Source organism: Oryza glaberrima, chromosome 7 (assembly GCF_000147395.1).
Source record: "Oryza glaberrima chromosome 7, OglaRS2, whole genome shotgun sequence".
NCBI lineage: Eukaryota > Viridiplantae > Streptophyta > Magnoliopsida > Poales > Poaceae > Oryza > Oryza glaberrima.
In genome coordinates this window covers 23,537,627-23,549,254 of record NC_068332.1, presented here as the reverse complement: position 1 = coordinate 23,549,254, position 11,628 = coordinate 23,537,627, and the positions used below count along the sequence as shown (strand labels likewise).

The following is an 11,628-nucleotide window of genomic DNA, read 5'->3' as shown; positions in this document are numbered from 1 at the left end:
ATTGGTTGTAACTTCTTGGAAGCAAAGATGGGAATGAATTCCATTATTAAAAACAATCCATCTAGTGCTCATATATTGATCTTTCAGGAACTAGTGAGGTAATTGCCAACCTTAGCAAAGGTAAATTAACACATGCAAACTAAATTAATTACTAAGTTGCCTTTCCAAAACTATGATTGAACGGTCACGTTCTAGGCAGATCTTTGTGCTAGCTAGCTACCGGACAAAGAGTGTACAGTAAAAGTACATCTTGGCCATGGATGTTTAATTAGCTCAATCATTGGCAAATTGAAGCAACGAGCCACGTAATTACATACGGGACCAACACCCAACTCTGAAAGGGAGAAGAAACAGACACGAATATATGGCCGGACGACCCCATTATAAAGCTATGCGCTGACAGTCTGACACTGATTAATCACCACCATTACTTAATTAATTAATTAATTCAATTAACTGACCACTCAAATATGAAATATAGAACACCATGATCACATAATATATTTACACGTACGGATTTCAGCATCAATGTCTATATATATATATATATATATATATATATATATATATATATATATATATATATATATATATATATATATATATATGAAGAACTTTACATGTTGTACGTGTACCGGCGATCGAGATTAAAGACTTTAATTATCATCACAATCATGTCACTCAAAAGCAGCAAACTAATGCCCGATCCATCGATATCTCTCGATCGATCGATCAAAGGAGAGAAGAGAAATGAAAGAAACTAAACCAAAAAAAAAAAAAAAAATCTTTTGACAACCCAAAAACCTCTCACCAAACATCAGCTATGATCTTAATTACGTACGCGCCTACTTAATTAATTCACACGCGCGTATACACGTTGAAAACTTGACCCGTAGGTATACGTACATTTATACGTAGCAGCATGCTTGCATGCAATTATGGCGCCTACTAATTGATTGGCTGATCAATGCTATGGCTCATCGCTCGCCGTCAGTCTCGTTGCGCCTAATTTGGGGTGGATTCGAGCTTAGCCAGATGGTACTACTCTGTCCCATAAAAAAACAAACTCTAGTTATGAATCTAGACACGTATATGTCTAGGTTTATAGCTATGATTGTTTTTTTTTTTTTCGGAGGGGTAGCTGCTAGCACCAGTTGCCGAGGGCGTGGGCGTCGAAGTGCACCGCCGTGTCCTTGCTGTCGCCGCCGCCACAGATGCCGCCATGGTTGTACGGAGGTAGCTGGTGGTTGTAGCCGTCGAACACGTAATCGGACCACTTGAGCTCGTCCAGCGCGGCGCCGTAGTGGTCGACGGTGGCGGCGGCGGCGGAGGAGGAGGGGGTGGTGGTGCTTGGGCCCAGCTCCAGCCATGGGAGGTGGTTGGTGTTGCCGTACTGCTCGTCGGTGGTGGTGGTGGTGGTGGTGGCGGCGGCGGGGCTTAGGCCAACCATCGAGTTCAGCGTGCTGGAGCTCGACACCGATGGGATAACCGCCGCCGTGGGCGCCGGCGGGGCGCCACCACCGGAGGAGGTGGGGCCGCCGCCGCCGCAGTGCAGCAGCGCGCTCGCGCTGGCGCCGTCCACCGCGAACTCCGCTGTCGCTTGGCTGTACCCGGACAGCGACGACAGCGACCCGTCGCCGCCGACACTCGCGGCGCCGCACTCCGTGCTGTACCGGCTGCCATCGTAGTACATATAGCTCTCCGGCGGCGGCTGGGCGCCGATGGAGGACAGGATGAGCTCGGCGTCGCTGAACACCGCCGGCGTGCGGGCGCAGGCGGCGGCGGCGACGACCTCGGCGAGCGGCTTGTGGGTGGCCGGATCGATGCCGCGCTGGCGAAGCTTCTTCTTGATGTAAGAGTTCCAGAAGTTCTTGACCTCGTTGTCCGTCCGACCCGGCAGCTGAGCCGCAATCTGAGACCACCTGATTCAATTCAAACTGATTATTTCCTGTTTGATTGATTAATTAGCTAGAAACCATCCAAGCTATAATTAATTAAGAGTAGTTAAATTACTAGTATGATAATCTAGTAGTAATGTGTATATGGATTTGTTTGAGTTAATTACTTGTTTCCTAGCATGGAATGGAGATGGATGATGAGGTCTTCTTCTTCCTGTGAGAATGCTCCCCTCTTGAGGTCTGGCCTGAGGTAGTTTATCCACCTCAGCCTGCAGCTCTTCCCACATCTCTCAAGGCCTAATGCAACCACAAATTGGAATTTCTAATGATATATATCAAATTCAAACTACCAATTAATTCCTACCTAAAAAGGTTCATTTCAGCTCAATTCAGTTAATTAAGTGACATGAAAATTTCGTAATTAAGCACAATTGCACAAATCATGCACAGAGAGAGTAACTAGTATTATGGCACTAATTAAGCTAAATTACATTGTCCATCTTTGTAGTAGTACTAGTGCTACTAGAGCTATGAACTATGTATAGTTAGATATAGCTAGTGAGTGTATATACCTGCAAGCTTGGGGACGGAGCTCCAGCAGCCATGGCCATATTTGGCAATGTGGTTCATCAGCTTCTCGTCCTCCTCCGGCGACCACAGCCCTCTCCTCAGCTTCTTCCTCGCGCCGCCCGCCCGCTTCGCCATAGATGGCCACCACCACCACCGTGCTCAATGTCGCAATTGCCGCCGCCGACGACCGAGAGAGAACAAACCAAACCGCCGGCGATGTCCCGACGACGATGGCGAAGACGAAGACGAAAGCTTGAGCTGGGACAGAGGAGAGGGGGGGGGGGGGGGGGGGGTGGGAGGAGGAAGAAGACGAGGTATAAAAGGCGGGAGAGAGAGAGAGAGAGGGAGGTGATTGCGTGGGCGGGAGGCGGGAGGTCGCTCTCAAGTAGGTGGCCATTGTGGTGTGCAGAGTGTTACACTCTCTCTGATGAGTGATGAAGCATCTCATCTCATCATCTTCTTCTTCTCGAAGACTTTCTCTTCTCAGCTCAGGTCTCCCTACCTTAAGCTCTCTCCTCTCTCTCGATCACTTGCTAATATTTTCCACCACCTTTACTAACTTCAACCTATAATAGTACTCACTTTGGTCATAAATGTTTGTCGTTTAATTTAAGACAAGATTTAGGTCCTCTTTGAAACGCAGGATAAGTAATAGGAAAAATATAGGAATTAAAGGGGTAGGAAATGGAAAGAGGAGCACATTGATTGCACCATTGGAAAAAAAAATTAAACCCATGAAAAGTTTCCAAGAAGTCTAACCTTTTGTTTATTTTTCTATGAAATTGATCATAGAAATATGTAATCCTACGAAAATATTCATATCTTGTTCCTACGAATCAAAGGATCCTATCGGAAAAAAATTCCGAAGAGAATTGAATATTTCAAAAATTCTTTGCCAATCCTCTATGTCAAAGGAACCCCTCGATTGATGTTTTGGAACTTTGACCATCACTAACTTCTAAAACAATAATTTAGAAACGTAAAATTAATATAAGTAAAATTGTCTTAAAATGTACCTACCATAATATCATAAGTGTGGGTGGGGAGAGGTTAATATCATAAATTTGTCTTAAAATGCGTAAATCAATAAGTTAATCACGTATTACACACAACAAAGCAGAAAACGGTTGCTTCTGCTGCTAATGGCAGCTTCACCAATTATCTCCAGGGTATGTGTGGTGATCAGGTGTAGTAACCATCCACCCAGCTCATCATCACACTTCGTCAGATCAGCTGTGTTGGTAGGGCTAGCAGCAGCTGCATATGTTGGACTCTTTTTCTGCCTTAAGCTTTTTGCCTCTAATTATCTATCTCTCTCCTGCTAACATTATGTTCACCTTGACACTTTTGCATCGATCGATCTGCCACTAACTACTGCAGATGCTATTGCTAGCTCTGCATGAATGCATGCCCCTGTTGGACTTTGCACACACACATTCGCTTTGCTTTAGCATCACTTCATTCTCGACCAGTGATTTAATTGGAACGCAAGCAACCGATCAACATGGTTTAATTATCGGTCTCATCTTCTCACCATCAATTAATTAATTAATTAACAATTAATTACATGCAATAATTAATTGCTAGCCAGATATGCCACAGCACACACAGAATCTTATCGTGCATGGCCATGGGGGCCTAATTAATTAGCCTTTGGTTATCTATATCTATAGCTTGGTTAGGGACAGACAAACAGTAGTGCTAGCTAGATAGAGCGGTACTGCATGTGTGGAAGAGATGGCATTTGGATGGTAACCACATGTTAAATAATAATAATACTATTTCCAACTGCCTTTCTCTTTAGCATGCACAGTGATTACTATTGATCGCCTTAGTAATTGATTAATCAATAGTTGATGTGACACACCACAATTAAGCTAGCTAGCAATTACTAGTTTTCATGACAGGAGGGAGACCTCTAGCTAGTTGCATCTATATATCTCTTGCATGATGTTAATTTCTCTCTCTTGGAGAAAGCTGCTCAACATGTACACATATAGATATGCAGTACCTAGCTGCCAAATGCAATTACCATCCTCGTCATGACAGAGATATATCGAAGAATATACATGACACATGTGCTTTTTATCCCCTCTTCACCGACAGAACATTTATCTCTTCCCGCGTGTTGATGATTCGGCAATAATTAGTATTTCACACGCTACACATGCATGCAAGGATTTTGGGCAATTAGTAGACACTAGCTTCCTTATTCAAGCTTTTGATCGAAATCAAATTAGTAGGGTAGCATATTTAGTGTGACGGTGAAGTTGTAGGTGCATGCCACTTGCTAACTAAGGGTTCAAAATCTTAGTGTCGCACAGTTACGTAGGTGCTCCTTCGGTAGGAATTGAGTAAATTTTACAAAATAATGTACTATAGATTCATTGAACAAACTATCACAAAATTACATAAGATGGTGTATGAAAAAAAATGTAGATTTAACACTAAATTTATCATAAAACTATGTATTTAAAATTAAATATAAAACCATAGATTTAGTAATCAAGTTATCATAAAACTACATATTTAACGTCAATTTAATCATAAGACTATAATGTTTAATAGTGCTAGGTATTATTTAAGCTCTGGATTATATAGTTTTGTGATAAATTAATTTTTAAATATATAGTTTTGTGATGTTGCACCTTAAATATATAGTTTTATGTATGATAAATTTGGTGTAAAATCTAGGTCCCCGTTGTTTGGTTTATATAAAGAATAAGCCAACGGCATATTTGCAAACGGAAAATAATTTATGAGTAAAACTATTATATATGTGTTCTTAGCGATCTAAAAGCAAATGCTGAAAAATAAACTTCAATGGAAAAAAACTTTAAAATCAATTTCAAATTTAAGGTTAAAAATTTAAATTTTGGTTGATAAGTATAAGCATAATCGAAAAGATAAGGCTGCTAGTTTTGGGATACACCATCTTAAATCTCTAGTGTCTTGTGATAGTTTGGTCAGACTACGTACATGTAATTCTGTGAAATTTACTTGTAGGAATTTCGTGGGAGACAAGTGGAGCTACTTCATGGATTTATTCCTAACATCTGTATTTTGAGTACTTGTAGACGTATATTGAGATACATGTGCATTTGCTTCTAAGAAATAGGGGTAAGTATAGTTGTGTGAGTGCGTGATGAGGACATTCTCCACTATTACCCACTGGTAAAGACGTCAAAGTCAGGCGGCGACCGTGTGAGCCTTTGAATAATCCCACCTTACTTAACTTGGGAGAAGGAAGTCATCTTAAAAGGGAGAGCCACCCTTCCCCTATTAGACTAGTATTTTAGGGTGATTGGGCCTTTTCCCGAGTGGGTCGGCCAACCCCACCTAGGCCGGATTATGTTATCAGTGCGTCTCCTAATGTTTTTCTAAGAAAAAAAAAACATATTTCAGAGTTAGCTAATTAATTATAGGGTCAATTGCATGGTATAGTACGTACGTACGTATAAATGCGTGTGGTACATGTGCTCGCGGCGAATTAAATCCGGGGACCAGCTGATAATAAAAATCTACGTCGACGCGTACGTATCTACGTACGTGCATTGCATTAAACCGCGTCACCGTACACGTATGCATGTCAAGTTCAACTATTAAAGCCGCTACTTGCTCAATTAAAGCAGGACTAGCTATATTACATTGCTTAGGGCCTTTTGACACAGCTCCAGCTTCAGTGCTCCATCTCTTCTGAAGCTGGAGCTCAGCCAAACAGTTTCAGCTCCATAAAAAATGGGAGCAGAGCTTAGTGGAGCTCTCTCACAAAATGAGGGCCTGTTTAGTACAGCTCCAACTTCTAAATATAACTCCAGGAGTTGAGTCTGAAGTGGACTTGTGGAGCTGCCTAAACCCAGATCCACAACTCTAGTACATTTTGTGAGAAGCTCCACCCAACTCCACTCTCAGTTTTGGTGAAGCTGAAACTATTTGGCTGAGCTCCAGCTCCAGGAGGGGTGGAGTTGGAGCTAGAGCTGTGCCAAACAGGCCTGAACTAGAAAGAGGTGGAGCTGGGTTTAGGCAGCTCCATAACTCTCAGACCCAACTCCTATAATAAAATTTAGGAGTTGGAGCTCTACCAAACAGACCAGAGTTAACTAATTTGCCGGTCATATATATTTATACGCGTGTGGGCTCTGTGCGTATAAATAGGTGTGATTTTCAGTATTTATATGTGCCGGCCTTGTTGTTTTCGCAAATTAATTTTTAATTCGGGAAATCGTTATAATCCAAGAGATATTGATTAAAGAATTTTAAAAAATTAGCTTTGCAGCGCACATGTACAACTGGTTGTCTTTGTCTACGTATAAATTATAAACATATATACGCATATATCACCAAAAGCAAGTGAATAGTTTGTTTTTCTTTTTATTTTTTTTAGGGGGGGGGGGCAGCTTCGTATAAATGATCAATTAGTTACACACACTTAAAAGAATTGAATATGAATAGAGGTAGCTAAATTATTTTTACTAATCAGAATATATTATGGATTACTGCAAAATTAATTAGTCCATAATTATAAACTAGCCCATTATGGAATTAATGTGGTAGATTCCTTTGATCATATGGAGCTGGAGGCATGCAGACATAATGCATGCATGCATGCATGCGCATGTTAGGTACAATAATTATATGTACATGTACATTATTGGGGTTTGCAAAATAGCAGCTTAATGTAACGCGTACATTTGCTAATAATGAAGATAAAGTTTAACCGTTGTGATATACTATAACGAGTACGATTTAAAGATAATCCCAACCTAAAAATTATCAAGTACTATTATTATAGTTTATGTATTTATTATATCATATAGATATTATGTATAGAAACTATATCTCAGTGGACGTGGCTTGTTCAAAATAAATTTTCATCCAATTACCTTTTTTTTCTTATTTTATTCACATATCCTTTTATTTTCATTTTTTTATGTATAGAGCTTTTTTTCATGAGAAATGGTTTCTTCATCTTTTTTTCCTTTCTCTTCTCATTAACTCTTATGTCACATTAGCTTTTTATCACCTTAACTTTTTATTTTCGTGATAATACTTGCTATAGAAACTATCTGAGTTGGAAAGTTGGGAGGCCCTAATTGACCCTCTAAGGGCCAGCACGACCCCATGCATACACTATGCATTCTACTCCTCAAATATTATCCAAATAAATATAAGGAGAGTTATGATGATACAATATACATTTAATTACCATGTCCTTTTTGCATTGTTTTAGAGAGTTTTAATTTATTGCTATTGGCTAATGATCGATATCTGCTAAGCTAGCTAGGGATTAAAAGAATAACATATGTCTGATATGATCTGATAATTAATAAGCTCATATCAAGTTATCTAACTTAATTATCCTTCGGGGCAGTCGGATGCATTTCTCTGGACAACACAATATAATATCCACCGTTACCAACATGATACACATCTAGTAGTAATGAATATATATGTATGCAATTTTACGTCTATGTATAGACTATGATATGGAGGTAGAAATATTACATATATATTGTACATGCATGGAAAATTCGTCGGTGGCATGATAATTCTAATTACCTCGATCAGCACACACCGTACCAAACTCTAATATTAATTGTTGAAAGCAGCATAGCTTTTGCATTATTGCTTAATTAGGACTTCAGTAAAAAAAGCCTGAAGATGCCAAACTCATGTATCTATATATGTATATTACATTTAATACAGCCATTAGAGAAAGGAACATAGCACCAACTCTGGTGGGGCACTTAATTAATCAGCTGGGTCAATATAAGCACAGCAGTGTTGATAAGCTTACAGGGACAAGTGAGAAGAAAGCAGCCACAAATTAAATAGTTCATGTTACAGTTAACGTAAGTTACAAATTAACATATGGTCTAGCTAGTAGGTAACTCTAATTCACACGTAATATAATGAACGTGCACTGAAATGGAGTGAATTTCACTTCAATTTGCATTAGGTAAAACACAATGCAAATTGTTCCACTTGTTGCATTGGGCTATATCAAAATACTTTTTTCTTTGTACAAGGTGTTAGATCAGTGTTCTTGAAATTAATATATGAAACTTCGTGAATTTTGACTATGTTTGAACTTAACTAAAAGGGTAATTTATGTATTTTGAGATTATTATAGGCTAAGTTTAATGATGCCCTTCGGTGCAAAGTGGAATTTATTAGTACAAAACATAGTGAAAATTGAGAGTGGGTGAAACAAGCATTTTACCTCGTGCAGACAATTGTAGTAGTAAATGCATTTCTAGCTCTGAGCTTGTACTGTTGTACAGATACAAAGCTAGAAATGTACTCAGTGCGGGACGATGGAGATAGTAGCAAAGTTTATACGTTTATTAGACAATTATCCATGTGTAGTATATTCATGAATGATATTTATATAAAAATAGACATATTTAATGTGATTTCTACATTTATGCAGAAAATACTAGATGATATATGTACGTATGTGCGAGTTCTAATAAGCATAATATATATGCTGGAATAATTTTTTTTTTTGGCTAACTGAAAGGACTGTCGATCCGGCCCATAGTCCTGATAATCTTTTTTTAAATGCTTAAAATATCGAATTGATCTGTAAATTTCTTGCGCCGCCTAAAAGATGCTCGACAGTTGAGAGGAAGTTAAATTACCTATATCATCCAAAGTGTAGTTCTTTCTTGGTCGGTGGCTGAGACAGAAGGACGGCCAGTGGCCTGGCCCCTCCAACAAATTATTTTTCATAGCTTTCAACATAAGCCGGGTCTCTGGCCTTTTTCTAAAAAAAAAAAATTATTTTTCACACGTAACCCCACCTAATTAGTTAGGTAATTAGCCTAAGTAATAGTGTATTAGACCCTACTCCAAGACTTTTAGGCCACTTCTATGTTTTAATCGTGGCTTCGCCACTGTTCTTGATAGACTACTTGGGCATATAAAAGGGACTACTTACTGATCTTTCGATGAATTAGGGGTTTCAAATCTTATATAATTTTCAACCAATGTATACAACCTATTTTAAATGAAATAAAAAAACAAACATGTCAAAAATGTAAATCTAGAGATAGAAACAATTGTAAAAAAATAAGTTTGATGCATTGTAGCTGAGCATAAGTGCATTGTAAGTGAGTGTAACTGTAAGTTAGATATACAGGGACACGAATCTTAATGTAAGATGCTACGAACGAAAAACCGATAGACAGGAGCTCAAAAATCTATCGCAAGTGAAATAACAAAAGTATAAAAATTCCAACTGCATGCATGTAGGTGTACGTAACAACCGACGGCGAGGGATCAGAAACCGGATACATGCAACCAGTGGCGGAGCTACATTTACAAGAGAGGGGGGCTCAGCCTTCTTCTTCCTCCCACACACACACACACACGCTGGCTCCGCTGCTATGCAGCTAGCCGGCCGGCGACCAAACACGGCATCATCATATCGTAGCCACAAAAATATTTCTTCCACCCGGCCACCAAACACGGGCGGCTAAATATTACTATTCCAGACCAGTATAGCGAGCGAGCAACACACACACACAGTGCAACGCATGCATGCGTGCAGCATCGATCAGCCAGCACCAAGCCGACATTGCAGAGCTGTCTCGCCATTGTCGCGTTGCACCTCTACTGTACCCTGCAGCGTATTCCATCCGTCCGTCCTATAAAAAACCAATCTAATACTAGATATGATATATCCTAATACTACGTATAAATCTATACATATATTTAAATTTGTAATATTAAAATATACTATATCTGATTATAGATTCGTTTTCTATGGGACGGATGGATGGAGTATATGCCACTAGTGTAGCAACATACAGCTAGCTACCCCTCCGTCCTAAAAAAAATAAAACCCTAGGTTTGAATCTGAGCAAACATGTATCCAGATTCAAATTTAGGGTTTGATTCTTTTTGAGACAGAGTAGTAGATAGTTACTTCCTCCGTTTCAGGTTATAAGACTTTTTAGTATTGTTCATATTCGTATATAACATCTATATTAATGTGGGCAATGCTAGAAAGCGTATATATAACCTGAGACGGAGGTAGTAGTACGTAGTACACTGGACGCCACGATGTGTGCACTTGCGCTGCTGCATGCGAGAGCTGGGACCACACGTACGGTGGTCGCTCTCTCGCTGTGTGTGTCTGTACATGTCCGTGAGTGATCACTGTGTGCCACTGGCACTGCACGCGTCGTACGTACAACGCTCGCCGGCGGCGAGGCGAGGGTACGTACGCGTCCAGCTATAGCGCCATGCGGGCACGCACACGCACACGCACGGCGCGTCCCCCACCGCCGCGACGCGCACGTCCCACCTGCCGTTCTCTCTCGCCCGCGCGTCGCCGTCGTCGCGCGGGCCAACGACACAACATGTTAAGGGCGCGCGTCGCCGTCGCCGCTTGCTCTCGCGCGCGCGGCCTTTAGTTGGCGCGAGCGAGGCGAGCTAGTGTGACGGTGTGAACGCGGCGAGGGGGGGCCGGACGACGAGACCGACAGCGTGTGCGCGCGCGCGCGAGCGGGGAATTAAGGAAGAGGACGACGTGCTTTGTACACTGCTACGTGGGTCGCCATCGCTGTGCGTTGTCCAGCTAGCGCCGGCGGCCGGCCGGCGCCCTCGATCGTGGGCTAGCTAGCTAGCTTAATTAGACCAAGCAACTTTTTACAATCTTACATATGCAATTTCTTTCCGAATCTACAGCTCCCCGCAGTCCATTTTAGATTCTAGGCCCGGTTCTTTTTCTCAATTCCAAACTCCAACTTCTTCATTTTTCATTATCACGTTTTTCAAACGGTTAAATTGTATGTTTTTTTATTAAAAAAATCTTTACAGAAGTTGTTTTAATAAATAAATAAATAAATCTATTTTTAATTTTTATAATAGATAAAATTTAATTAATCGTGTACTAATGACCTTTCTGATGATAGAAATTCAATTACTGAGAATTTTGCGAAGCTAAAAAAAAACAACTTCTAACTAGAGTTATGAATTCTGCAACTATACCTTCTCATAATCCCAAAAAAAAGTTGAACTGTTTTGAAGGGCTTTTGATTTTAGGAGAAGTTGTCATTGCCAGAAACTCCCCAAATAGACTCTAGCTATATTTTTTCATCTAAATTCTAAGAATTTGTAGTTTATTAATTGTAGAATCCACAAAACTGAC

The 11,628-nt window shown here is 40.3% G+C and overlaps 1 protein-coding gene across 1 annotated transcript; it reads right to left on the bottom strand.

Annotated features, from left to right (window-relative positions):
* Nucleotides 1-1,072: 1,072 nt before the first annotated feature.
* On the bottom strand, nt 1,073-2,742 carry LOC127778605 (myb-related protein Hv33-like). Its single transcript, XM_052305224.1, has 3 exons — nt 2,471-2,742; nt 2,066-2,195; nt 1,073-1,922 (listed from the first exon to the last, which is right to left on the bottom strand). The coding sequence occupies exons 1-3, from the start codon at nt 2,601-2,603 to the stop codon at nt 1,145-1,147; spliced, it is 1,041 nt and encodes a 346-aa protein (XP_052161184.1). The 5' UTR covers nt 2,604-2,742; the 3' UTR covers nt 1,073-1,144.
* Between the last annotated feature and the right edge of the window lie 8,886 nt (nt 2,743-11,628).